Below are 24,387 nucleotides of genomic sequence, written 5' to 3'. Positions count from 1 at the left end.
CCATCCATCAGTGGGCAATTTAGTAGCAGAATAGAGCAGCAGAGGGGACTGTGTGCTAGTCACCTGAGTCAGTGAGGTGGGGAGATGGGGGAAGGGCAATGTGGCGGTGGGAGTGATTTTCAAAACTAAACACCCACGCTAAGGTCACACTAACAAGGGAACGCAGGTAGCCACACATACACATACACAGATCCAGAATAAATCACACACACACACACCTCTGTAACCACATACGTGCACAAGCCACTTGCTTTCTACATGACATCTTTGCATCTTTGTGTGCCGCCAATCATAACTGTGTCATCAGAATAGAAAGGAGGGTGATGACATCTGCATTTCCTGTTTTCCTGTTTGTTGTTTTGTTTCCTTTGTTTATGTCTGCCGCTACGTTACACCCAGGAGAGACGTAAAGATTTATCACACACGCCAAAAACATCGCACCTACACACACTTCCCTTTCTTTCTTTTCGTTCTTTACTTCATTGCTTTCATTCTTCATCCTATCAATCTCTCACTTTCTCTCTCTACAGGGAGCAACAGAATCCACCACAGGCTCTCAACCTTTCTCCTCTGGGAATCTCCCCATCTTTGACTCTTTTGAAGTGATGAGTTAACCCTCCTAATGATGCTTAATGTATCCACGTGCACATGTGTATCTGTGTCTGCCCCACATGTAAATGTAAGCACCTCACATTTGCCCTCCCACAAGCTATGAACAAAGCACTGCTCCAAAATTCATTCTCCAGACACCCTCTTCTTCGCCTTAGCTAAGAGTTACAACTAAACAACACGCCAACAACATTACAATCACAACAGCAACCAGAACATCCGCTCCGTCTCTAAACTATAAAGTTGCCCGGTTTGATCCAAGAGCAACTGAATGACTTGAATGAAAGTACTTGATATTTTAAACAACAAATTCAAAAACAAAAAAAAATCATGAAATTTTAAGAACAGTTACCGTTCAATAATCAAGGAATTAATATAAGTAACTTAGATTTTAGATACAATATTGTCTGTTGTTGTTACATTATACAGTAACCTTTGGGTCCGTAAGGTTTTTTTTGCATGTTTTTGAAAGAAGTCTATTACAAGACAAAAAAAGTATATACAATAACTGTACTATCTGAATATATTTTAGTTTCTGCAAAGCTGAATGTTCAGCAGCTATTACTCCAGTCTTCAGTATCAATATTCTGATTTGGTGCTCATGTAACATTTCTCATTATTATAAATGTTAAAAACAGTTGTGTTGCTTAATATTTGTATTTTATTCTTTTTTTCAGGATTATTTGATGAATACAAAGTTCAAAACATGTGACATAGATTTTTGTAATATTATAAATGTCTTTACTGTAACATTTGAACAATTTTAAGCATACTTGCTAAATAAAAGTATAATTTTCTAAATTATACATAAAATATACATATAGCTAGTTTCCTTACATTATAGATGTAAAAAGAGAAAAAAGTGAAGACAATGTAAAAATTCCATTGTGACATTAAATGGAAAATATGAATATACACACATGAAAATATGTAAAAACAGACATTCGTCCTGTCCAGTGAAACCACTAGCAGGGCAAGTAATATATATATATATATATATATATATATATATATATATATATTACTTGCCCTGCTAGTGCTTTCACTGGACAGGACGAATGTCTGTTTTTACATATTTATATATATATACATATTTATATATATATATATTATTACTGCTATCCAGTTGAGGCACTGTTTAGCTACTTTCAAGTTCGGAGTAGTAGAGTATGTTTAGTATTATGGCGCTTTTCCACTACACAGTACCAGCTCGACTCGACTCTGCTCGGCTCGCCTTTGTTTGGTTTTCCACTGTGTTAAAAATGTACCTGTACCTTTGGGGTACTTTTTATTGTACCACCTCGGCAAGGTTCTGAGCGAGCTAAGGCGATACTAAAATGTCACGTGAAAACAATGCCGACTGCTGATTGGTCAGAGAGAATCGTCACCATTCACAGCGTCATCATTACATGCACCAGATGGAGTATCCAGAATAACCCCGTAATGTTTAAAAAGTTTGTCCAGAGACAGTTACAAAACTTACTACTTTTATTATGGCAACTCGGAAGAATACGTTGTGGTCAAACGAGGAGGTGCAGACTTTCCTTTGATTGGCGGCCAAAGAGAGAATCCAGCGAGAGCTTGATAGGGCAACGAGGAACAAAAGGTGTCGCTACGACCGGGTACTATTTGTGGCGGTACCGTCTGCAATGGAAAACGGAACGAAAAGCGAGCTGAGTCGAACCGAGGCGAGCCGATTCGAGTCGAGCTGGTACTGGTAATGGAAAAGCGCCATTAATAGCACTATGTACTATGAGAATGTCATTTTAAACCTTGCACCAAAAAAAAAAAAAAAAAACTGGTGTGAACAGGTCCATTATTTGACAGACAGTAAAACTGTACGTCTGACACTCTTATTCTGCTTTATAAATACCTGTGTAGGCCATCAGTCTTTAAGCATTGAAACTGGCTTGAACGGGTTCATCTTTAGTTGGACTGAGATCAGACACCCAGGGTTTACTTTCACATATGGCCACCTTCAAAGAAATGCTACACTTTGTGTTGGTTCAAACCTACAATTTCTGCGGACCAATACCGACCGCTGACAGCCTCTCAACAGACGCCGGAGGCTACAAATGCTAGCAGCCGCTTTTGTGTCTGTCTTTCCCCCCCGGGTTGATTGTCTGTCTGTCCTTCTGTGTTGAAAGTGCACACAGCGCCGAAAGCTTTGAGCCAACATGGAGGCCAGTTTCCCGCAGAGCAGGCCTGTAACGGGCACAGAGCTGGAAACTATGCGACTGGCATTTAGAGCCAAGCCGTCTGCTGCTGTGAGGTACTGAGACTAAATGCCACCTGCATATGCTGGAGGTGAGAAAGAGAGGAAGCAGACAGAAACAAAAAGGCTTTCAGTGACAGCTGGAGAGTCTGTCGGTCTATTTATCCATCTGAACGTGGTGGTAACTACACATTAGCTATGGTACTAGTCAGGTGGTCATCACGGTGACCTCCAGATATAACACTGCAGCATCTTAAATATTAAATGGCTTAAGGTTTCCAGACATCTCTCTCAAACGGCTCACTGTTTGGACTACCAATCAATTTCACCAGAGCACCCTCGAGTCCAGATCTGTTGTGACTCAATCAATAGAGGCCAGTCTGTGCCGTTTGCTCTGTAAACCCACATATGTGTACACCTGGTCATACAAATAAAGAGCCATATATGTGCCTCCACATCAGCTCAGACAATGAGAATTGTAGGGATAAAAAACATAAGAACACATAACTATCTTTTTTTTTTGTATGATTTTGTACCCAAAATAAACAATAAACTCAAATCAAACAAAGTTAAAGATAAATTTGCCTAACAGCATTATTTATTTATTTTACAATTTCTATAGATATCATGATAATGTTGCTTCTGTGAATTATAATATTTTGTTCATAATAAATGTAGTGAAAATCTGATTTTTTGAAAGCCCTAAATTGAGTGTGCTTTCATGTGTCCATTTGAATTTTTAATACACTTTCACTATATAGAAAAGAGTAACTTTCGTTTAAACGTAAAAGACGTTTCCAAAACACACAAGTTAGCAATGACTTGAGGTTGTGTAAATGATGACAGAATTGTTAGCCCTCTAATTCCACAACGATGCAAGCTCAACAACTTTTCAGAAAACTATGTGGGACAAAACGTTGGGAGTGTGAGATGCAAAGAGAAAGAGGAAGAGAGGGGAAAGGATCTTTCCCAACAACTTCTCCAGCAAAAACCTCCCCTGAACCTGTGCTCCATATACCAGTACCAATCCTTAAAAATGCAGGTAAACATTGGCCTTTATCAACATCAATGGACTAACCTAGTACATTAATCCTGCACACTACAGATCCTTTACAGATCACCCACAAGAGGCTGCTTACTGCAATCTCCATGCAGTCCACCACACTAAACAAAATGTAGACGGTGAGCTCCGCTAGAACAGTGTGCTGGGATAAATACACATATCAATAATAAATAATACACTAATACATCATTTAAGAACCCACACAGGCCCTCGTGGGCAGTTTCAACAAAATAGCTTCAATCAGGTCAGAGTGTTGAGGTCGGTATCCCCCGGGGAGGCTGCTGCCCCCGGGCAGGGTTATATATATATATATGTATATATATAACACTTTATATTTTCAAGGTTTTTTAAGGTGCTGAGCGATAATCCAGGCGACTTGGGGTTCAACAGAGACCTATACAAGGCCGCACTGATGGTTAGGCCCTCTGAAAGAGCTATTGTTTGGGGTTTGAAAAATTAATGGCAAGTACAACCTTTTAAAAAAAATCTCAAAGCAGCCTCATCTGTCATGGCCTGAGACACGCGTTTGGGATTTGGTCTTATGAGTACACATTTTAGAATGCTTAAAAAACGTTCACATACACACCTCGTTGTGAATGTCCTCAATGTGCTGAAGGGTGGAGGGGAGGAGAGAACTCAGACTCTTGGTGTTCTTCTCAGTGTTGGTGTGCAAATTCCCCAAGGCCTCTGAGCAGCGTTTCTGTATGTAGTCCAGTGTACCTGTACAACACTAAAGGAACCATTTTTTTTTTTATTTAAACCAGAAATTATTGGTTGAGGACATGAAAGTTGATAATGCTACAGGTGCGATCAGGGCAATTGGAGAGATGATGCTCACCTGTGCGACTCTGTGAGTGGAGCTGAATCTAGCCGTGTCACCAGCCAGTACACAGTGCTGATGCGTCCGATTCAGATCATCTATATAAGCACATGCCAACAACACCCACACACACACACACAGACAACAATCAGAAGAAACACACTTTAACATTATAATAAACTCTGGGAGGGAGCATTTGTCTTGGTTAATCAAACCAGAGGTCCTTATAGTGAAATCAAAGAACTGGGAATGAGGCAAAGAACAAAAACAAACTTTGCTGTGATGGGGCCTTTATTCAGAGGTTATACCCAAAGAATATAAATATACCAGGGCAGCTCTAGAAATGCAAGTCCTGCCTTCTAACCAAAAAAAAAAAAAAGAGCAAATTATTACCAAAAAAAAAAGGGCCAATGCTACTGCCGGTAGAGACTCACACTTAGGACGACACACTGGCAAGACCAACCCAAAATATGCTTTTTAACACTATTAGAGTATAAGAAACAACCTTTATAAGACAGTTCATGTTAGATTTTTATTTGGCCAGCCGTTTTTGAGATATCATCATTTCCTTATTTAAATAGATAAGAGTTGGTCTTGCATGCCCAAATTAGCCGAGTGGGCGTTGCAAATATGTCAGACAAGTGACTTTCCTTGAAAGGGACTGAAAGGTATATGCCCCATTGAAATCAATGGATTCACCACATTCTCTGACGTAAAGCAGCATAAACTAGAGTGAGCAAAACAGTAACATCCGTTTAATTTCCACTATATACAATTATTCTTTCCTGTCACATTACATTGACTTTAAAACACTTGCTATCAAATAACACTGCCTTTCTCAACCTGGACTCTGTCACAACCTCAATATTTATCATGGGCCGTCCCAAATTCCTCTAATAAATATTTATCATTATTCTCTCATCGTGAGGTGGCTGCTGCACTCGAGTTAAAAGTGGGCTTTTAAATCTATTGGGTCAAAACCTCTCCCTAGGTCTGTCCTGTCCCTGGAGCATTGAGCAAACGAAATCTTATTAGCAGCTGTGCCAGTGTCGGTCCAACAAATTGCTCCCGCTAACCATCCCCAAATTCCATTTTTGAGAATTGACTGATTAGATTTGCACACAGAAGTCTCAGGCATCAGTGGATGGAGGGGAAGAGCAGTGACAGTGTTAGAGACTGATGGGAATGTGGAGTTGAATATCATTCTGCAAGTTATTTACTGTATGTCGTCCATCAGCTCCCACTCTCCCTTCCTTCTTTGTTTTTTTTTTCTTCCCTTCGCCTTTCTATGAACTTATTTGATCTTTTTCCATCTGTTTAATTAATTTGCCTTACTTTCCTAATACTTGATTTACCTTCTTTCTCTTTAATTAATTTTCTTTCTTTTTTTGTATTTTCTAATACATTACCTTCCTTTTTCACCCTATTTAACTTCATATGCCTTCCATCCTTGAAAAGCACCTGATGTGAGGTGTGGGTTGCTACACTACAGCTTCTTCCATCCTCCTTGTCTCTTTATGCACCTTTTTTACCCCCTTTTCCTTCATTTTCCCTTCAAAAAAGCACCTGATGTGAACTTCCTTCTTTCCTTCCTTCAGCCATAAGACATATTCTCATTAACCATTCATGAGGCAGTTTCCCAGTCACACTTTCACCCTTGTCCTGTGCCCAGAAAACCCATTATGACCCATTATGTTTATATTGCTTTAGCTTTACACTTAAAATCACTTCACAGGACTGAGAGCACCATTAGGTAGGTATAAATAACTCCAACTTTAGAGCAGCCAGCAACACAGAGGTACGGCCGCTGGAAAGCCTTTCCAAATAGATGAAAATGTCCAAAGATGATTGATAAAATGTGTGCAATGGAGGGGAAGCATTAGTCATGCTTGTACACAGAAATCGGGAAATAAATAGTGTCCTTATCAAGGTCATCAAACACACTTTATGGGATATTTAGAGGAGAGGGTTTGTGCAAATGTGGGGTCGTAGATGGGGGGCATCTGTTGTAGCCATCAGTAATAAAGGCCTTGATTTACTGATTCTCTCCCAGTCTTATTCCTGCTCTCAGACAGGGGTCACAGCGATTCATAAAAAAGCATTTGGTTTGCTTAACCTCTCATGATAAAGGAACATGTGGAAGCAAAATCCTAGGGAAACAGACACACACATAAAAGGATGTCGATGTGCACATCCTCTGGGAAAGATAATTCCTGGTCTAATGCATTTCAACATGACCGAGACGATACAATCCCCTTTACACATGTACTTGAGTCTACTGTTTCTGGACACAGATGAATGCGATTGTGTACCTGTCATATAGTAGCAGTCTCCAGACTGTAGAGGCAAAGCGAGACCTGGTGTGTGAATGTCCCAGGCCACCTTCAGGCCGACACGCCAACACACCTTCTCTTTCTCCACCTCCTCCTTCCTCAAACCTTCTTCTTCCTTCAGGTCTTCTTTACTCGTTCCTTCACCCTCGGTCTCTGTTTCTTGTTCTTTACCCTGTCCCTCACCATCTTTCTCACTCACCTCTGTAAACACAGACGTAGTTTGACATTTAGAGCAAAGACGTACCTACTGTATATCCTTTATAAACAATACCAATAAATCTAATAATTATTTATTTGTGATGGCCAATGACCGTTAAATGGTAAATATAAAATTTCTATAGTGACACTTTATTTTAAAATGTTTATTTTAAATCGAATTTGTGACATCACTGTACAACTAAATGTTCAATTTGATTAAGTTTAATATACATTTTAAATGTTTTAGAAAAAAAGTCTCTTATTCTAACCAAGGCATGTATTTATTTGCTCAAAAATGCAGAACATTGAAATATATAATAAAACATTATTACAATTTAATGTTTTCTATTTAAATATATTTAAATATTTAATTGAATTTTCAGCATCATTACTCCAGTCTTCAGGGTCACATGATCTTTCAGAATTCATTCTAGAAAAATTCGGTTTGTGTTCCTTAATATATTGGTGGAAACAGTGAAACACTACAAATGTTTGAGGTAAATAAACAATAGCCTATATACTTTTACTGATCAAAAGTGATAGTAAACATTTATAATGTAAGAGAAGTCATTTTTTTCTTTCAAATAAATGCTGTTCTTTTGAATTTTTTATTCATAAAAGAAAGCAAAAAAGTTTTCTACATTGATACTAAAAAAAGCCATTATTAATACATGATAATATTTGAGCAACGAATGAGAAAATTAGAATGATTTCTGAAGGAACATGTGACACTGGAGTAATGATACTGAAAATTCAGCTTTGCCGTCACATTAATAAATTACTTTTTAAAATAAAACAAATAAAGAGCCAAAAAGAAAATAAAGAATAAAACTGATGAGAGAAAAGGAATTGAGAGGGCAGGCTGACACCTATCAGTAAAATCAATACTAAAGCACTCTTGGAAGTATGAGCCCTGAGCAAGGCTTTCTCTTCGCTCAGCAGGGATAAATAGTAACTTAATTTCAGCCTGTGATTTCTGACACAGCTCACAAAAGGCCATCTGCAGCCAACACAGCAGCGACGGAAAAGATTCCTTCAAAAACACATCAAAATCACAGTGGCATAAACTAATGCCTGTTAGAAAAGGAAATGAGCTGGATCTAGTCAATGTTGGATGAAGAGCTGAACAGATTTGTCACTGAGCGACTCCCCTGCAGCACGGCCAACATACTCTATAAACCCATCACATGAAAAGCATCATTAATGCATTCACTTCAAAGTGTTCAGGTGAAACGCAAATCTATACAACACACAGATGTTATCCAAAGGGACAATAAAAAAAAAACATTCACGCAACACACATAGCAACAAATAAATGATGTACAAAGTGAAATTCCTCTGAGTCTGAGCAACAACCCGTTTCAGCTGGTCTGCAGCATTTCATAGCGATTTCTACAAAGTGAAGGCAACATTTTGTGCGATGCCCTGGACGGGTGCGTACGCGCTGCGAAAGCGTTCAATCAGGGGAGTCTCTCTCTGAAGTCTGGAACTGAAGGGTCAATTTTACCTCTAAAAGAACAGCTGCGGAATAATTCCACACAAACTGACACATTCACACACACAAACACACACACAAACCATTCATGCACTGTTTGAAGCGGGCCCTGGGGAGGTCAAAGGTCAAATCGGTCAGTAAGAGATTGGCGAAACAGAGCTCGTGAGGCAGGTGGTTCTGGTTAGCACACCACGCTCTGTTCTGTCGAACTGACACACACACATGCACACAGCTGCATGCTAAGCTGTTAGGCTGACGTAAAGAGAGAGACTGATGTCCAGAAAAACTTCTCCAGTGAGATTCGTGTGAAATATTAGAAGATCTGGCCCCTTCATGGAGCAAGTTCATACAATGGCTGCATGAGCACATTCAAGCTAAGTGAAGGATGGTTTTGAACTGGTTAGTGTCATAATAAATGTTTTAGGTTCTCAGCAGTTGTTAGCTAGAAAAATACAGGACTAATTTAGCCCTTCAATAAAAATGTAATGGGTGGGAATGTTAAAAGAGAGTTTAGAAAAAAAAAAATACTTGCTTCTCCAGAACTTACATAAAGATATATTTAGAAACTATATTTTGATATTTTGGACTACAAGTACTATGACTGTTTGGACAACAACTGTTTTTTGAAATATCTCATTTTATGTTTCATAAACATATATAGTGAGTAAATAATAACTGACTTTTTCCGTTAATTACCACTTTAAAGGGTTAGTTCACCCAAAAATGAAAATTCTGTCAGTATTTACTCACCCTCATGTTGTTTCAAACCTCTATGCGTTTATTTGTTCTGCTGAACACAAAGGAAGATATTTGGAAGAATGTTTTAATCAAACAGATCTCATTCCCCATTGACTACCATAGTATGTATTTTTTCTTACTATGGTAGTCAATGGGGAATGAGATCTGTTTGATTAAAACATTCTTCCAAATATCTTCCTTTGTGTACAGCAGAAAAAATAAACAAATAAAGGTTTGGAACAACATGAGGGTGAGTAAATACTGACTGAATTTCCATTTTTGGGTGAACTAACCCTTTAATTACTCACCCCCATGTTGTACCAACCCCGTAATACCTTCGTTCATCTTCAGAACACAAATGAAGATATTTTTGATTAAATTTGAGAGATGGATCACTGCTACATACTGTAGGCTGCCTAAGGGATCGAAACTTGACGGCCCAGAAAGTCAATGAAGAAAATGTTTAAATTTTCCATGTGACTACAGTGGCTTTAGTTTATCAAGTTTATCAAGAGACGTGAATACTTTGTGCGAAAAAACAAAGAAAAATAACGACTTTATTCAACTATTCCTTTTCTTCCTTGTAGGCCTGAGACGAGAGTTCAAGAGATGTTCACGACGCATGCGCGAGAACTGAACTGAAGTACAGTTAAAGAAGATCGCAATCTCGCGCATGCATCGTGGAAATCTCTTGAACTCATTATATTCCTAAATAAATGATTATTTCATAAAAAAAAGAAATTCTTTCTTTCTGAAAAGAAAGCAGAGCACAGATTCAGGACACGAACTGAAGACATGGTTTAGGTCATATTAATATAATCTTAAATAAAAAAAAACACAAACAAAGATGTTTAACAGAAAACTGAAGTACATCATGTATTAAAGGTACATATAAGCTTGAATAGGCCTTCAAATAACGTCTGGACAAAGTGAGGCCTTGGATTTAAAGAGGTTGCGAACCACACAGATAGAGCCTCATGGAGCCACGACTCTGAGACAATATTATTTGACATGCTCTAGTCAAGACCTTTGACCCCTCACCTTCATTCTTTGGCTCTGCTGGGCAGCTATAGCTGTAGACAGCAACTGGTGAAAGAGGAACCAGGTTCTCGTCATGATGCCAACCAACTGCCATCTTGCCCATGCCGTAATAAGGCTCTTCCTTCAGTTGAGTCATGGCAGTGGGGTCCATGTAATTGATGAGGGTAACGTTAAACTGAACCGGGCTGGATATAGCAGGTGGCAGAGCGGATGAAGGAGGTGAGGAATGAGAGCAGCCCTGACCGCTGTCTTCTTCCTCTTCCTCCTCCTGCTTCTCAAGTAACCTGTCCTTAACACTCTCTTCGCACGTCCCCTCCCCCAGTGTGTCTTCGCTGTTTTCGGTGTCACTGCGGGATCGCTTGACGCCTCTCGCGTTTGTCTGCTTTACGTCCGAGCAAAAGAACTGATTGAGCTCCCACAATGCTTTGCAAGCGTCCCTCAGGTCAGGGTCACAGCACTGTTTCTCTTTCTCATCTTTCTGACCTTCTTCTCCCTCACAGTGCCAGGGGATGGTGAACAGACGGGTGTCCAGATAACGGTACGTGTAGCCCGGCTGACCCACGAGAGCACGCGAAACGGCCGTAAAAACATCCCGGTCTCGGACTCGGACAAGATCTCGGAGGAGACATCCACGCCGCTGTAGAGTTATCAGAGCAGACTGCACCTTCTCATGAAGACCATCTGGCAGGGTACCAGACTGCCGTAAAGCCAGTCCTGCATAACTGGAGTCCCACTGTCAGATTACAGACACAAGCAAACATAATGTAATTATTAAAAACAAAAAACATGTGAGCAATTTGTCCTGATGTCATTGTCAATAGCTTTGCGTGAGTCTCCACACGTTCTTTCTTTCCATTTGTTTGTGACAATTAGATCTTTTATGCTAATTGATAAAAATTCAGACTGATTAGCTCATTAATCATTTTGACTCATTCGTGAACCAATTCACTGAAAAGCATTTACCAGTCAGTTAAATGTTTTAGAGCCGAAAAAAAAACAAGGGAAATATATTCCCTAGAGAAATTCCAAAACCTCTAAATGCGAAGTGTGTAAATTCTGCATGAATAGCGGCATTACACGAATTACATTCATTGCAGAATTGAAATCTTATTGATCTGCCCTAATGGGCTGGAGATTGACATAACATTGGGTCAACCAAACAGCATGTGTTTGGGGCAGAACTCAAATATTGAGCAGGGGTGTTTGAAACTTGTTTTTGCAGTTCTGTTTGATGATGATAATGGCACCAAAATGATTGGCACCGAATATTTTGGATAATCTAAGGCCTAATTGTGGTTTAATCTAAGCCTTGTCGGCGGAACTGGGCCTATGTCCTTTATCGTCACTTTTAATAAATTTAATGTGTACTTGTTTCTTAATCAGTATTTTTTTTTTAAATCTTACTGAACAGTAGTAAAAGAACAATTTTTTAAACAGTAAAGTACATATATCAGACTTAAAATTATGAAGTAGAGTGGATGTTTGTATAAATTTCTAACCAATTCCTGAAATCCAGGGTCTGTAGGAGAAAGGTATGGAATCCTCTGCTCCCCCAGTTCCTGTATAAGCCTCCGCCTCTGTAGTGATGAAAAAAAAAAACACAAATACACATAAATTAAGACTTTTATTCAAACATTCTTTAATGTTTTCATCAGGCAGTATATTGGAAAGTCCATAGTGGGCTTTATTCACAAATAGATTACCATCTAATAATGCAAAACTAGATGTAAAAGCATTCACACATCTACTCAATTAAAGAGCTAGAAAAGAGGAAAAGTTCACACAATATAACAAGTGTCTCATCCTAGTCGGAGCACATTACCCAGAACCCTTTGCTGCCATCCCATAGTGCTCCCGTTCATGGGTAACTCAGGCTTTTACGGCTCTAGCAGAGAGTCTTCTCAAAGCCACATAAACTACGGCCTTCTATGCATCGCTCGTCTGTTAAAACTCAACCTGCTCTGCCCATCAAAGAGCGTTTCATTGGGCTGCATTCCATTCCGACCTGTAAATCCAACAGCAACCGGTGTAAAACTCTGATACCCAAATAAATTTCACAAGTGCACTCCTTCTGCGACATACACACGTCCTCTATTTCTTCACTGCAGGTGCAAGAGAGACGGCTTTCTCTCACCCCGTTCAGGTGGGACGGTAGGGAGTGATCGGCAGAGACCCCCGTCAAGCAGCTCGGCATAATGGTCACGCTGTTCCCTTAAGAACGTAGACGCACCGCCGAGACGTTAACGGAGAAAGGGGGCCATATATATACCCTATATTCCCTGACATTTACGCAGACTGAGTTTCACATTTCAGCCATGTTAATAATGGCAGTGTTTTCACATGGGAAGGGCTTTTTGTGAGTGCGCAGAACGGCTAGACTTTGCGCAAATGGGTCTTGACTTTTAGAGCAAAATAAAATGTCCTGTTAATAACATTAAAGTAACGGCATTAAAAGGTTACGTCCTGATTTGAGAAAGGACATGGGTGCACGTGTGAGAGTGTGCGGATGTGTTCATGAGTGGAAATAGGGCTGTATAACCGTTAGAGTTACTGCAAGGTTTTGCAATAACAGCACAAGGAGACTCTTGAGAAAAAGATGCTCAGGAGGGTTTGTGCAGCCCAGTCTGGACACGATTCTTACGGTTATTTCTGCTAAACCAAAACAATAAAAAGGCAAAAGGCAGACAGACTGTCAAATAGAAATCTACAAAACAAAATAACATCCACTATTCATGGACAGTCTTGACTTAAAGGCCTGAGAGAGATAGAGAGAAGGGAAGAATAAGGTGAAGGAAAAGGGTGAAAAAGAGACAAAGTGGAAGCATAAAGGGAAGAGAAGAAGAGAGATAAACTGACAACTTGACACATACTCATTGTTGGTGTCAAAATGTATCTTATGACAGAAGCGATGGATATTTAAAAAAAAAAAAAAAGGGCCAGTGGATGTGTGTTTGTGTATTTTTTTTCCACCAGTGGCAATGCTTGGCTGCTCTGATGTGCAAACACAATGCCATACACACACAGACACACACAGCTGGTCTGGGCAGCAGTTTCTGGGTTAGTCTTGAAGAGCAGTGGCCTGTCACGCAGATGTCAAATACATCAAGCTGCTCACAAATTCCAAAGACATAGAGACAGACCCATTCTACTCCACAGATGAGCCTAAGCGAATGCTCTTTTCTCTCACACACATGACATACACACACATAAACAAATGAAGGTGGGGGGGAGTGCATTCACACACACACACACACACACACAAACAATAACTCAAACCAAATTAACCAGGCCAGCTCTCCTCTTAGATCAGAGATGGGTAGACAGTCAAATATAGGACTAAAAGGCCAAATTTACAGTATGTTGGGTTTAAGTAGAAAAAAAAAAAAAAAAAAAAAAAACTTTGTCATTCTGAACAAACTTAATGTTTATTCTTGTGGAACTGGCTGAGTAAACCTCAAGGAGAAACCGCTACCTTTAAATGTATGGATATATTTACAACATTCAACAGTGTAAAATAATTTTTACATTTTATAAATATATATAGACATTACACACACACACACACACACACACACACAAGGATATATCTTGTAGCAAACAAACATGTTGCTTAAAAAATAAATATGGTGCTGCCAGTTTAAATATTGGCAGATCAAGTACAAATCAGAGAACCTAACAAGCAGAAAAATAATCTTAGATATTTTATTGGGTTACAAGTAGTATACCTTACAAGTAAATAATATAGGACAAAAATGTTAAAATAAAAATAGCACTACAGTTATCATGGGGTGTACAAACATTTCCCAGCACTGAAGAGTCTTGCAATGATGTCAAAAAAGCTTGGAAGAACAGGTTAAAAGCAACTAAAAAATATTGTTATGGTGCGGCCAGTGAAAATATTGGTAACGCAAGTACAAATCTGAGCGACTGAAAAGCAAAAAAATAAAAATCCTTACAGTAGAGTGTGTTTGCCAACACATCTGAGAGTTTCATTGTATGTATGCGTGTCTGGCGGTATTGAGGTCCACGTGTATAATAGAGCGCCGTGTTTGGCGAGTACACGGTTGGAGCTTGTGTGTCACCAGTTACCGAGCTCCTCTTCTCCTGCTGAATCAAACACTCCGACAGCTAACCTGTACAACATCAAACCCAAACATGGCGGCAGACACACACATCAAACACACTTCCTCCACGTCTCCTATTTGTCAGGGAGTTGCGGAATGTATTCTGCGGGTGACGGAACTACAATCGGACAGGAGCAAGAGGAAAAGCAGGGGATGTCCTCCTTGAAGGGAAGGGAATGAGAAAACGGACACACCTGAGTAAACAGAGCCGTTTACCTCATGCTGAAGGCTTGTGTGTGACTGCATCGAACCTGCCTGCGAGAACACACCACATAGGTGCCATGACACACGCCCGTGGACCCGACTCAAACAGACTCACAGCCGTACTAAAGTGGAAATGTAGTCAGAGTGTCAGGATCTCTAAGTAACAGGAAAGAGTTTCCATCATGTTACAAAGATGTGAACACCGCAGAGGAGGTTTAGCTGACGGCCAGATGATCCATGTGGCAAACTCACGGTTAGCTCAGCTCAAACAGGACGGTCCTATGGAAACAAGCACCAGATTATTGACCATTTAGATTTGGCCGACGAAAGTGAGGCCGAATGAAAAGTCTGGAAACGGCTCCATTGTTCCAAAGTCAATGGGTTTTTGGTTAAGCACCCAAAATAAGGTCTGTTGTTACCACAAGCTCAAGATATGTTTACACTTAATTCCATGCCCAACACCACAAGAGGGCAAAATGGGGTATTCCCCTCCCCAGATCTGATCTGTGTCCCCTCGTTATCAATTTTTCCTAGGTACAGGGAACCATTAAGTTTTCTCTTTTCTACACTCTAAAAAATGCTGGGTTCTTTAAACCCAATTTTGGGTCAAATATGGACAAACCTGAAATGTTGGGTTAAAAATGTAATGTAAAAATTTAACGAAATGGCTGGGTTAGTCCATATTTGACCCAAAGTTGGGTTAAAACAACCCAGCATTTTTTAGAGTGTACTCCCAGTTCACCGACCCCTTACTTGTGTTTTTGGGAGAAGTAGATTAATTTACGTAATGTAAATTATTTTGGAGCACACTATGCTGGCACCTATCCCGAGTCAACTAACATGTCACTGTAAAGGTGGGTAAATGACAAAAACACATTCACAAACACCATTGACCATCATATAACAACTAGTTAATGATATAGTTAACAAGTCTAATACAGTGCTATTGTGGCTGTGGTTCACACCGGTACATGATGGCCCCCTCATGAATTATGAATGCCTTCTATGTGTCTTGAAAAAGGTGGTTACTACCAAATGGCTAAATAGGACTACTGAGGTTATCAGAGACATTTAACATCATTATGCACAACAGGAAAAAGCACCTACTCAGTCCGCTATTACAGCCTCTTTGTGCGTATACCTGTGCTGTTGCAAACTATTCTAACTCAGAGTTTCCAACGTGTAGATTTTAAATGATTGAAAGAGTTGTCAGAAGCTTACTGGTGATGTTAAAGTTGTGCGTGTTGAAGTTTATTAATAGCTTAAGTTTAGCTCTTTAACTTCTGGTGATTGTATTTAGGCTTCAAAGGTCCAATGTTCTCGATGAACGAAAACTTTTGTTGATCAGAGAGCTTATTTTCTGCAATAATCCAAAAATCGTGGTTTTTTTTTTGTTTGTTTTTTCCAAGGGAACCAGGACAGGGTAATGCTAACTTCTGGGTTTGTCTACAAAATAACATCCTGTAGTTATTGTGTTGTTATTAGTTACTTATAAAGAGGACATTACATTTCCTGAAGAACAACGGTGGTGCTTGAATGTAAAAAAAGTCATCGGAACATTGGTTGCCAGGCCATTATGTGTTTTCAATAGGGTGTTCTGGGCTGTTATAATCATGCAAGTATGCAAATGCAGGCGCGAGGGCTTTGCCAATGCATCGCCAACAAGCGGTCTGGTGGACATTTATCGTGTGCTCTTCTGTTGGTCTGGAGGTAATAAACCTGAGAGTAAGCAAATACTACTTTGTTACCAGAAAGAGAAGACTGACAGTAAACAAAGACATTTACCATTATCCCTGCTAGAGCACCCCTATTGGCAGATGCTGAGAATGTAACATACTTGCTGTAAATAGACACATTTTGTAACAATGCACAGAAATGAAATTTGCACATATAGAAGTATTTGCATTCCAATCACATAATTCTCAGGCAGAGTACAAACCATACAGTTTAAAAGTAATAGTTTTTTTTTTTTTTTTTTTTTTTTTTTATCTCTAACCCCAAGTATGAGCATTAGTTATAGCACCACTAATTACTTTAAGAATAAGTTGACATTTTTGGTTAATATAAAACTAAAATATAGTATAATTGTATATTTATTTTAAGTTAATAAATAACAATATTTATTTTTTGAGGAACAAAATTGCTGAAAAGCAGAGTCTCTAAAAGAAGAGTTGGTAAAACTTTAGTTCAGTGTCCAATTCTCACTATTAACTAGTTGCTAAGCATGCATTTTAGGATATTGGCTGATTATTACTTATAAAGTACATATTAATGCCTTATTCTGCATGACCTTGTTCTGCATTCCTTAATAATCCCCAAAACCTAAATTTAACAACTACCTGTCATACTTACTTAAACTACTTAATGGTAAGAATTGGGCCCTAATCTAAAGTGTTGAGACTGAAGAGTTTGTTTTGTACAAAATTTTCAACTTTAAACAGACGAAAACAAAAAATGGGGGGAAAAATGAAAGTAGTGAAGTAAGACATGGATCATCTATTAGCTTTAAACACGGTACACATTACACCTGCTTAAAACACACACCCACAACTCACACACATCAGAAGCTTTAATGTCACACGACACTTCGCATGTCTTTTCCAGTTACTCTCATTCACTCTCTCTGGTAAGGTCTTTAGCAGGTGTAAGCCTACGACTGAAGCCCAGGTTCTCGAATCAATCACTTGAAAGTATTTAAAAACGCACACAGGAGAGTTGCTCCGCTGCTTGCCTGACGCACAACACACAGCCCTTGAGCTTAAGTGCTTTTCAGGGTGTGTGTGTGTGTGTGTGTGTGTGTGTCGACATCTATTTCACACCCGTCCTCATCCAAAAGCAGAAAAAGATGTTTCTGTGACCGATCACGTCACAAGCTGCCAGGACAGAAAAAAGAGCAGCGAAGAGAGGTGAAAGGTCGGACGCACTGATGGAGCTAGTACACTCACACAAGCAGAAAAACACACAGGCACTGGGTTAGTCTATGGCACACAAGTCACTGTGTTAGTTAGCAAATGTCAATGTTAGGATTATGTTGATGGAAAGGACAGTTTAGTATTAACCTGCAGATTAGACTACACACATTTCTGTTTCACAAAGTTTGTACTGATTCAAGAGAAACTTCTATACAGCCGACCGTTAAAATGTTTGGATTAGATCTATTTTATTATAATTATTATTAAAGAAATTGCAACTTTTATTCATTGAGGAAACATTAAATTGATCAAAATTGGGAGCAAAGAAATTTATAATTTATAATTTAAAAAAAGGCTGTTCTTGTGAACTTTCTATTTATTAAAGTATCATAAAAAAATTATCATTTTAATGATTTCTGACAGATTATGTAAAACTGAAGATGAAAATTCAGCTTTGACATCACAGGAATAAATTACATTATTGTTATTTTAAATTGAAATGATATTTCACAATATATTAATGTTTTACTATATATTTAATCAAATAAATAGTAGTGTACACAGTACAAAGAGCAGATATGGTACAAATAAACACTACATTTACACCATGACATTTTTAAATCCAAAACCATTTTTATAGTACCAAATTGACCCTTCGCTAAGCCCCGCCCTCCCTAGTTACTGTTGCTATGCCTGTCAAGCTTTCGCGGCTGGCCCATCAATTATAGTGTGGATGCACCCGGTATCAGACATTTCAATGAGATAATTAGTCATTTTCGGCGAACAAGTGAAATATCTGAGAGAGCAAGACAAAGGGGACTACAGTATGCATTCGAGGGATATATTCACGACATTATATGCAACCGATTAGAGAATAATTTCTTAAAAATTGAAGTTAAAGCCTAATGTTATAGTCCCAGCGCAAGCAGCAGCGACTCATACGCTGACCGTTCAAATATGGAAACACAAATTGAGGAACAGCTATGTTCATACACAGCAGGGTATGTAAAAATAATCTTAATAATTATAAATCAAACAGCTTATCAATAAATCTTGTGAAATAACACTAATACCGGGAGAGCCGCGATCGGATTGGGTTAAGTTAAGGGGTAACGTTAGTAGGACATCGATTAACAAAATGCTAAAATATATTTTAAAGTATGTCAGTGAGCCTTTGTCTTGTCTCTTTAATCGTCTTATTTTACGTTATCATTATGACCAAAGAACCGTCGATATTTCCAAGCAATAACGTTAGGTGTTTTTGTTAAGCATGTCGACATTTACCAGTAGTTGTGAATGGGTCTCGCACATAGACGCTAGATTACGCCAATCATTTCTCCGCTTGGCTTTTAGATTTTCTGGAAGGAAAACAATTCCTCTCCCCCGTCCAAACTTTTAGTATACCGGTATCAGATTTGCACAATCCATACGCACAATGCTTCAGCATGTTTCCCTCGCTCGAAAGCTTGCCAGACCCCCTGCGCATAGTTACGGTTGCTAAGACATGATTGGCCAGTGGCGGTTTTCAGGCGTGGCTTAGCGAAGGGTCAATTAGCCTTCACTTGGGCCTACAGTACCATTGTAACTTTTAAAATGTATTACTTTAGTATCATGTAAATATCATGATAATAAGGCAATAAATCAGCAATATGCTATGACTACTGCACTATGGCTGTTTGTATCAGCTGAAGATGATTAAGATATATAAGAGTGGTTTAACTCAGTCTGTCCTTCGTCCTGGGGAGCAGTCAAGCACTTCAGTTACCGATCAACCCTCATTTCTATGTCTCAATATCTCCCTTTCCTTCTCCTCTTCCCTTCACCAGTTCAAGCTTCCACTTTGTCTCCTTCACTTTCTTTTTCTCATCCTCCTCCTCCTCTTCTCTTTCACTATCCCCTTCATGCATTCCTCCTACAAAATCAATATCCTGCTGTAAAGTGCAGTGAGCCCCGGGGAGGACGCTGCTGATGTGAAGTGGTGCGTCCTCCAGGGCTCTCCAACGGACATGGAGTCAAGGACAGTGTCCGGCCTAGACCTGCCGCCCCTTTCTCACCCACTCTCCCTCTCTTTCCTCTGCAGGAAGGATCAATAAGCGGGTGAGGCGTTAAATTTCAGCTAGCGGGAGCGTCACGCTCGTTTGGCCCAGCTGAGTGATGGAGCATGCTTGCCCCGCTCGGAGCGTTTCAAGCTGAAAAGAACAGGAGCTGGGATCTTCCTACAATAAACAACTAACATTTAGGCACACTGACTGGTGTATGATGTTTTAAAAGCATTCCTGTCAACCTGAGCTAAAAAAAAATGTGTTTCTGTGTGAGGGGCTGTGCTGTAGACTCACATCTGAAAATCCCAGCATGACACACTGATTACTCTGCTCTTGGTAGTTCAAACAATAAATCAGATCATTTTGCCACTGCTGTTAGCTGTTCCCTGGCACTGTGAATCAAGACATGGTTATCGCTTTGGTAGCCTACTGTACAGCACAAACAGAGCTATATGCGTTTAGACTGTTTCATTGTTTTAATTGTTTAAGTGTGATTTATTCCTATCATCTGATGACAAAGCTGATTTTTTTAGCATCATTACTCCAGTGTCACATGACTAGAATTTTGTTTCTAGCCCTAAACGGTTTAAAAGTTATTATAATAAACGTAGGTGAAATTTTGGACAGTTGGTGGCGGGATATGAGGGATTGAGTTAGAGACTATAAAATTGATGTGATTAATGTTCAGACTGTCTGTATGTCAAATTGCATAAATTTCCCACAAGCGGTTCTATGGGGTGCCATAGGCTCAAGAGCGGAAGAAGACGACGACTAACAATTACAATTCGGTGCATATACGCATCATTGTGCATATACGTATCATTGGATCATTGGTGCTTGGCCAATCTTTGACATTACAAATGGTTTCCTGTAAAATGAACAGCATAATCTGAGAATTAATTTCATAAACAAATTAGCCATTAATGACTCACCCTCATGTCGTCCCAAGCCCGTAAGACCTCCGTTCATCTTCAGAACACAGTTTAAGATATTTTAGATTTAGTCCGAGAGTTTTCCGTCCCTCCATTGAACATGTATGTACGATATACCGTCCTTGTCCAGAAAGGAAATAAAGACGTTATCAAACATGATAACACGTCAGCAGCATCTTACATCAGCAGCGTCACTGAATGCAGATTGACAACAGAAACCGGAAGAGAATACAATGCTGAATAGTCGTGTTTTTTGTTCTTTTTGGACCAAAATGTATTTGATGCTTCAAAACATTCTAACTAACCCACTGATGTCACATGGACAACTTTGATGATGTCTTTATTTCCTGACAAGGAGAGTCCCATACATACATTTTCAATGGAGGGGCAGAAGAAAGCTCTCGGACTAAATCTAAAATATCTTAAACTGTGTTCCGAAGATGAATGAAGGTCTCACAGGTTTGGAACGACATGAGGGTGAGCAATTAATGACATAATTTTCATTCTTGAGTGAACTAACCCTTTAAATATACCCAAATTAAGAGTTTGTGAATCGAAGCAAGAAATGTGCATAATCGATACCTAAACGTGCAAGTTCATCCTCCACAGTCTATAGCCCAGGCCCCTCTCTGCTCTTTCCCAGCGCTGGACTCCTCTCACGTTTTGATGATTTCTAAACGGATTCTGGGAGGATAACTTGTCTGAACAGCATTAGCCAAATCCAAGAGACATTGCAGAAGGAATCTGCCTTTTTTTAACTTGTCAGGATGAAATCTTGTTGCTTTATTTACTTCTCCTTCAGTCAGATTGAACAAAGAAAATATTCTACCAGGGACTGAATGACTTAATCCTCTTTCCTCCCTCCGGCAGAAATTCGGGCAGTGACAGACAGATTAACACAGATGATGTTTGCAAACCCACCCATTTGAAAATGTAATTGCTGGTGGCATATTGAACAGTCTGCTTAAGCACTTAAATTCATATGAGACCAGTGAAACAGAAGTGACACTAACACGATCCAGTTTGTGTGCGTGTGTGTGTGTGTGGGGGGGGGAGAGAGAGAGCATGTGGGGTGTGTTTTGGGGCGGCTCGCTCACCAGCGATCTGGAACACCGTTACTGTCATGTGCCCAATGTACTGTGCCACTAAGAATTAGAGCCAATCAGAGGGGTTAACAGGGCAGAGCGGGGCGGGTCATGCTCCTGGGCTCTTTACAGCATCACAGATGCAAGAGAAGCCATCACAAGAGCAGCATCACCCTATTAAAAAACTAAACTTTAACATCTGTTGAGAGAGAGGGAAGTAAAAACAGATACATTCATGATGTCCAGCTGCCACCTAGTGACAAATCTCTATCCCTATAGTGAGTGTCTCACAGCAGGAACAGCTGCAGATGGCCATGTCAACATTAAAGTGATAGTTTCCCCAAAAAATTAATATTATGTCATCATTTAATCACCCTCAAGTTTTTCCAAACCTGAATAAGTTTCTTTTTTTCTGTTGGACTCTAAAAAAGTAATTTAAAGAATGTTGGTAATCAAACTGTTGAAGGCACCCATTGACTTCCATACTATGACAGTCTATGGCATCCATCAACTATCTGGTTACCAATATTCTCCAAAATATCTTGAAAGAAATTCATACAGGTTTGGGCCAACTTGAGGGTGAGTAAATAATGACAGAAGTTTCATTTTGGGGTGAACTATCCCTTTAACACTGCCTCTTATGGTACACAGATATGCTTGTTTAAAGGGTTAGTCCACTTTTTTTGGAAATAGACTCATTTTACCACTCCCCCAGAGTTAAACAGTTGGGTTTTACCATTTTCGAATGTATTCAGCCGATTTTCTGATATTTAGAAGAATATCGGTAACCAGACAGTTTCTGGTCTCATTGACTTCCATAGTATATTTTCTTTCCGACTATGGAAGTCAATGAGTCCAGAAACTGTCTGGTTACTGATTACTCTGGGGGAGTGGTAAAATGAGCCTATTTCCAAAAAAGTGGAATATCCCTTTAAGCTAGTTTAATTTTTAACCATTTTAGGTCTCAGGTAATCATATGGTCAAGAGATTGCTGTTGATACATTAAAAAAAAAATCAACTAGATTTTAAGTCGGCATGAAAAAAAATTATCCATTTTCTAAATGCATGTTATTGATCCTATTGTGAATTGTGAATGATTCATCCATGTGTATGTTATTTATAGATTGATTGATTTTAAAAAGCAAAATGTCATAACTCAATTTTCCAGTGAAACGACAGACATCTCTCTCTCTCTCTGGTGACAGACTTCAATCATTTAATCCACTTAAACCCCAGCCTTTTCTCAACAACTGGAAAAAATCAAGTCCCGTTCATTCTACTTTTTTTTCTACATACACTCAGATGTACATCACAATCTGACGCTACTCCCCTTACATCTCGAATTTAAGTAATAAATGAGAAATACAAGTAGGCCTACATTCAAAATGTAGAAATCTACACTTACCCACAATACAGCCAATATCACTAAAGTTTAAGCTCTTTTCAGCCAAGATCTGTAATCTGTAACACTGTGACTTACACGAACCATGTACAAACACAGCAGAACACAAAACTTCTTCAAATCATTAACTAATTAAGCAATGCTGCTAATCAGGAAATAAGTGACAAATTGTAAATAAACCTCAACATGCATGTGTCCTGTAGACACTTGTGGTCAAATCTACTACATGCTAGTTCTCAAGACACTGTTATATTCAGAATGCAGGCAAAAGTAGCCCAAATAGAAAAAAAAAAAAAAGAAAAGTTTGTTTGACTCCGACCTGTTTGTTTTTTGTTGTTTTTTTAACAGTAGAAACCTCCTATCATTTAGTCCTTAAACATCAGCTCTTCCTTTAATGCCTCGATCCACTCAACAACTGATGAAAAAAAAAAACAATTTTTTTGTTTGTTTGTTTGTTGTTGTTTTTTTCAAGAAAACTCAAGTCTTAACATCTCAAGTCACTTCAGTACTGTGACCAGTTCACACTCAAATTCGATACTGGCCACATAAAAAAGAAAGAAAGAAAAAGAAAACAGACACACAAAGAAATAAGATCTGAGCAATAAATCAGAATCGAGCACTAAGACTTGCAGTGTGAACATTGGCTTTTTTACGCCTGAATTTAGTACTGTCCACTTTTGACTGAATCCCTTAAATCAAATGGTAAAACTACGGCCTTAGATAAACTCGTCATGTTTTATCAAAAAAAAAAAAAAAGGCACACTGTCCGAGGGTTACAAGTGTCTCGGCATCTCCTTTGCTTTGTGAGTCAGAGATCAGACATAAGTCCCTTATATGAGGCAGCAGAAAGATGAGGAAATGATGATGAGTGCAATAGCATCCCCTTTAGCCTCTCTCTCCAACTGTCTCCTGTTCTCTATGATGAAGATGGAAGTGAAGCTAAGAGCGCTGTCACCCTCCTCTGGTTAACACACACAGACCGAGGGGATAAATCATGGCTGTAGAGTCCATGTCAGCACGGGTCAGCCACACATTACACTCTCTTCAAAAACTATTCATCTTCAGTGTGTAGTCAGCGGCTTGAAATAATTACTCCTACTGACCTGCGTAACACCAAATGACCAGTGGTCAACCAGCTAGGGCGGACGAGTCATCTGGGTGGAGAAGGGTGGGA

General features: G+C 39.3%; 1 protein-coding gene across 1 annotated transcript in view; it reads right to left on the bottom strand.

The window, feature by feature from the left end:
• fto (FTO alpha-ketoglutarate dependent dioxygenase) overlaps positions 1–24,387 on the bottom strand; it is a 134,989-nt gene that overhangs the window by 100,288 nt on the left and 10,314 nt on the right. Inside the window, exons 2-6 of the mRNA XM_039657074.2 lie at positions 12,012–12,089; positions 10,513–11,245; positions 7,020–7,241; positions 4,726–4,805; positions 4,474–4,617 (exon numbers count right to left, since the gene is read on the bottom strand). Of these exons, the coding sequence (XP_039513008.2) occupies positions 4,474–4,617; positions 4,726–4,805; positions 7,020–7,241; positions 10,513–11,245; positions 12,012–12,089 (1,257 nt within the window). The remainder of the gene's footprint in view (positions 1–4,473; positions 4,618–4,725; positions 4,806–7,019; positions 7,242–10,512; positions 11,246–12,011; positions 12,090–24,387) is intronic.

The sequence above is a fragment of the Pimephales promelas genome, chromosome 1 (genome assembly GCF_988280905.1).
Source record: "Pimephales promelas chromosome 1, fPimPro1.hap1.1, whole genome shotgun sequence".
Taxonomy (NCBI): Eukaryota; Metazoa; Chordata; class Actinopteri; order Cypriniformes; family Leuciscidae; genus Pimephales; species Pimephales promelas.
This window is presented reverse-complemented; position numbering and strand designations above follow the sequence as displayed.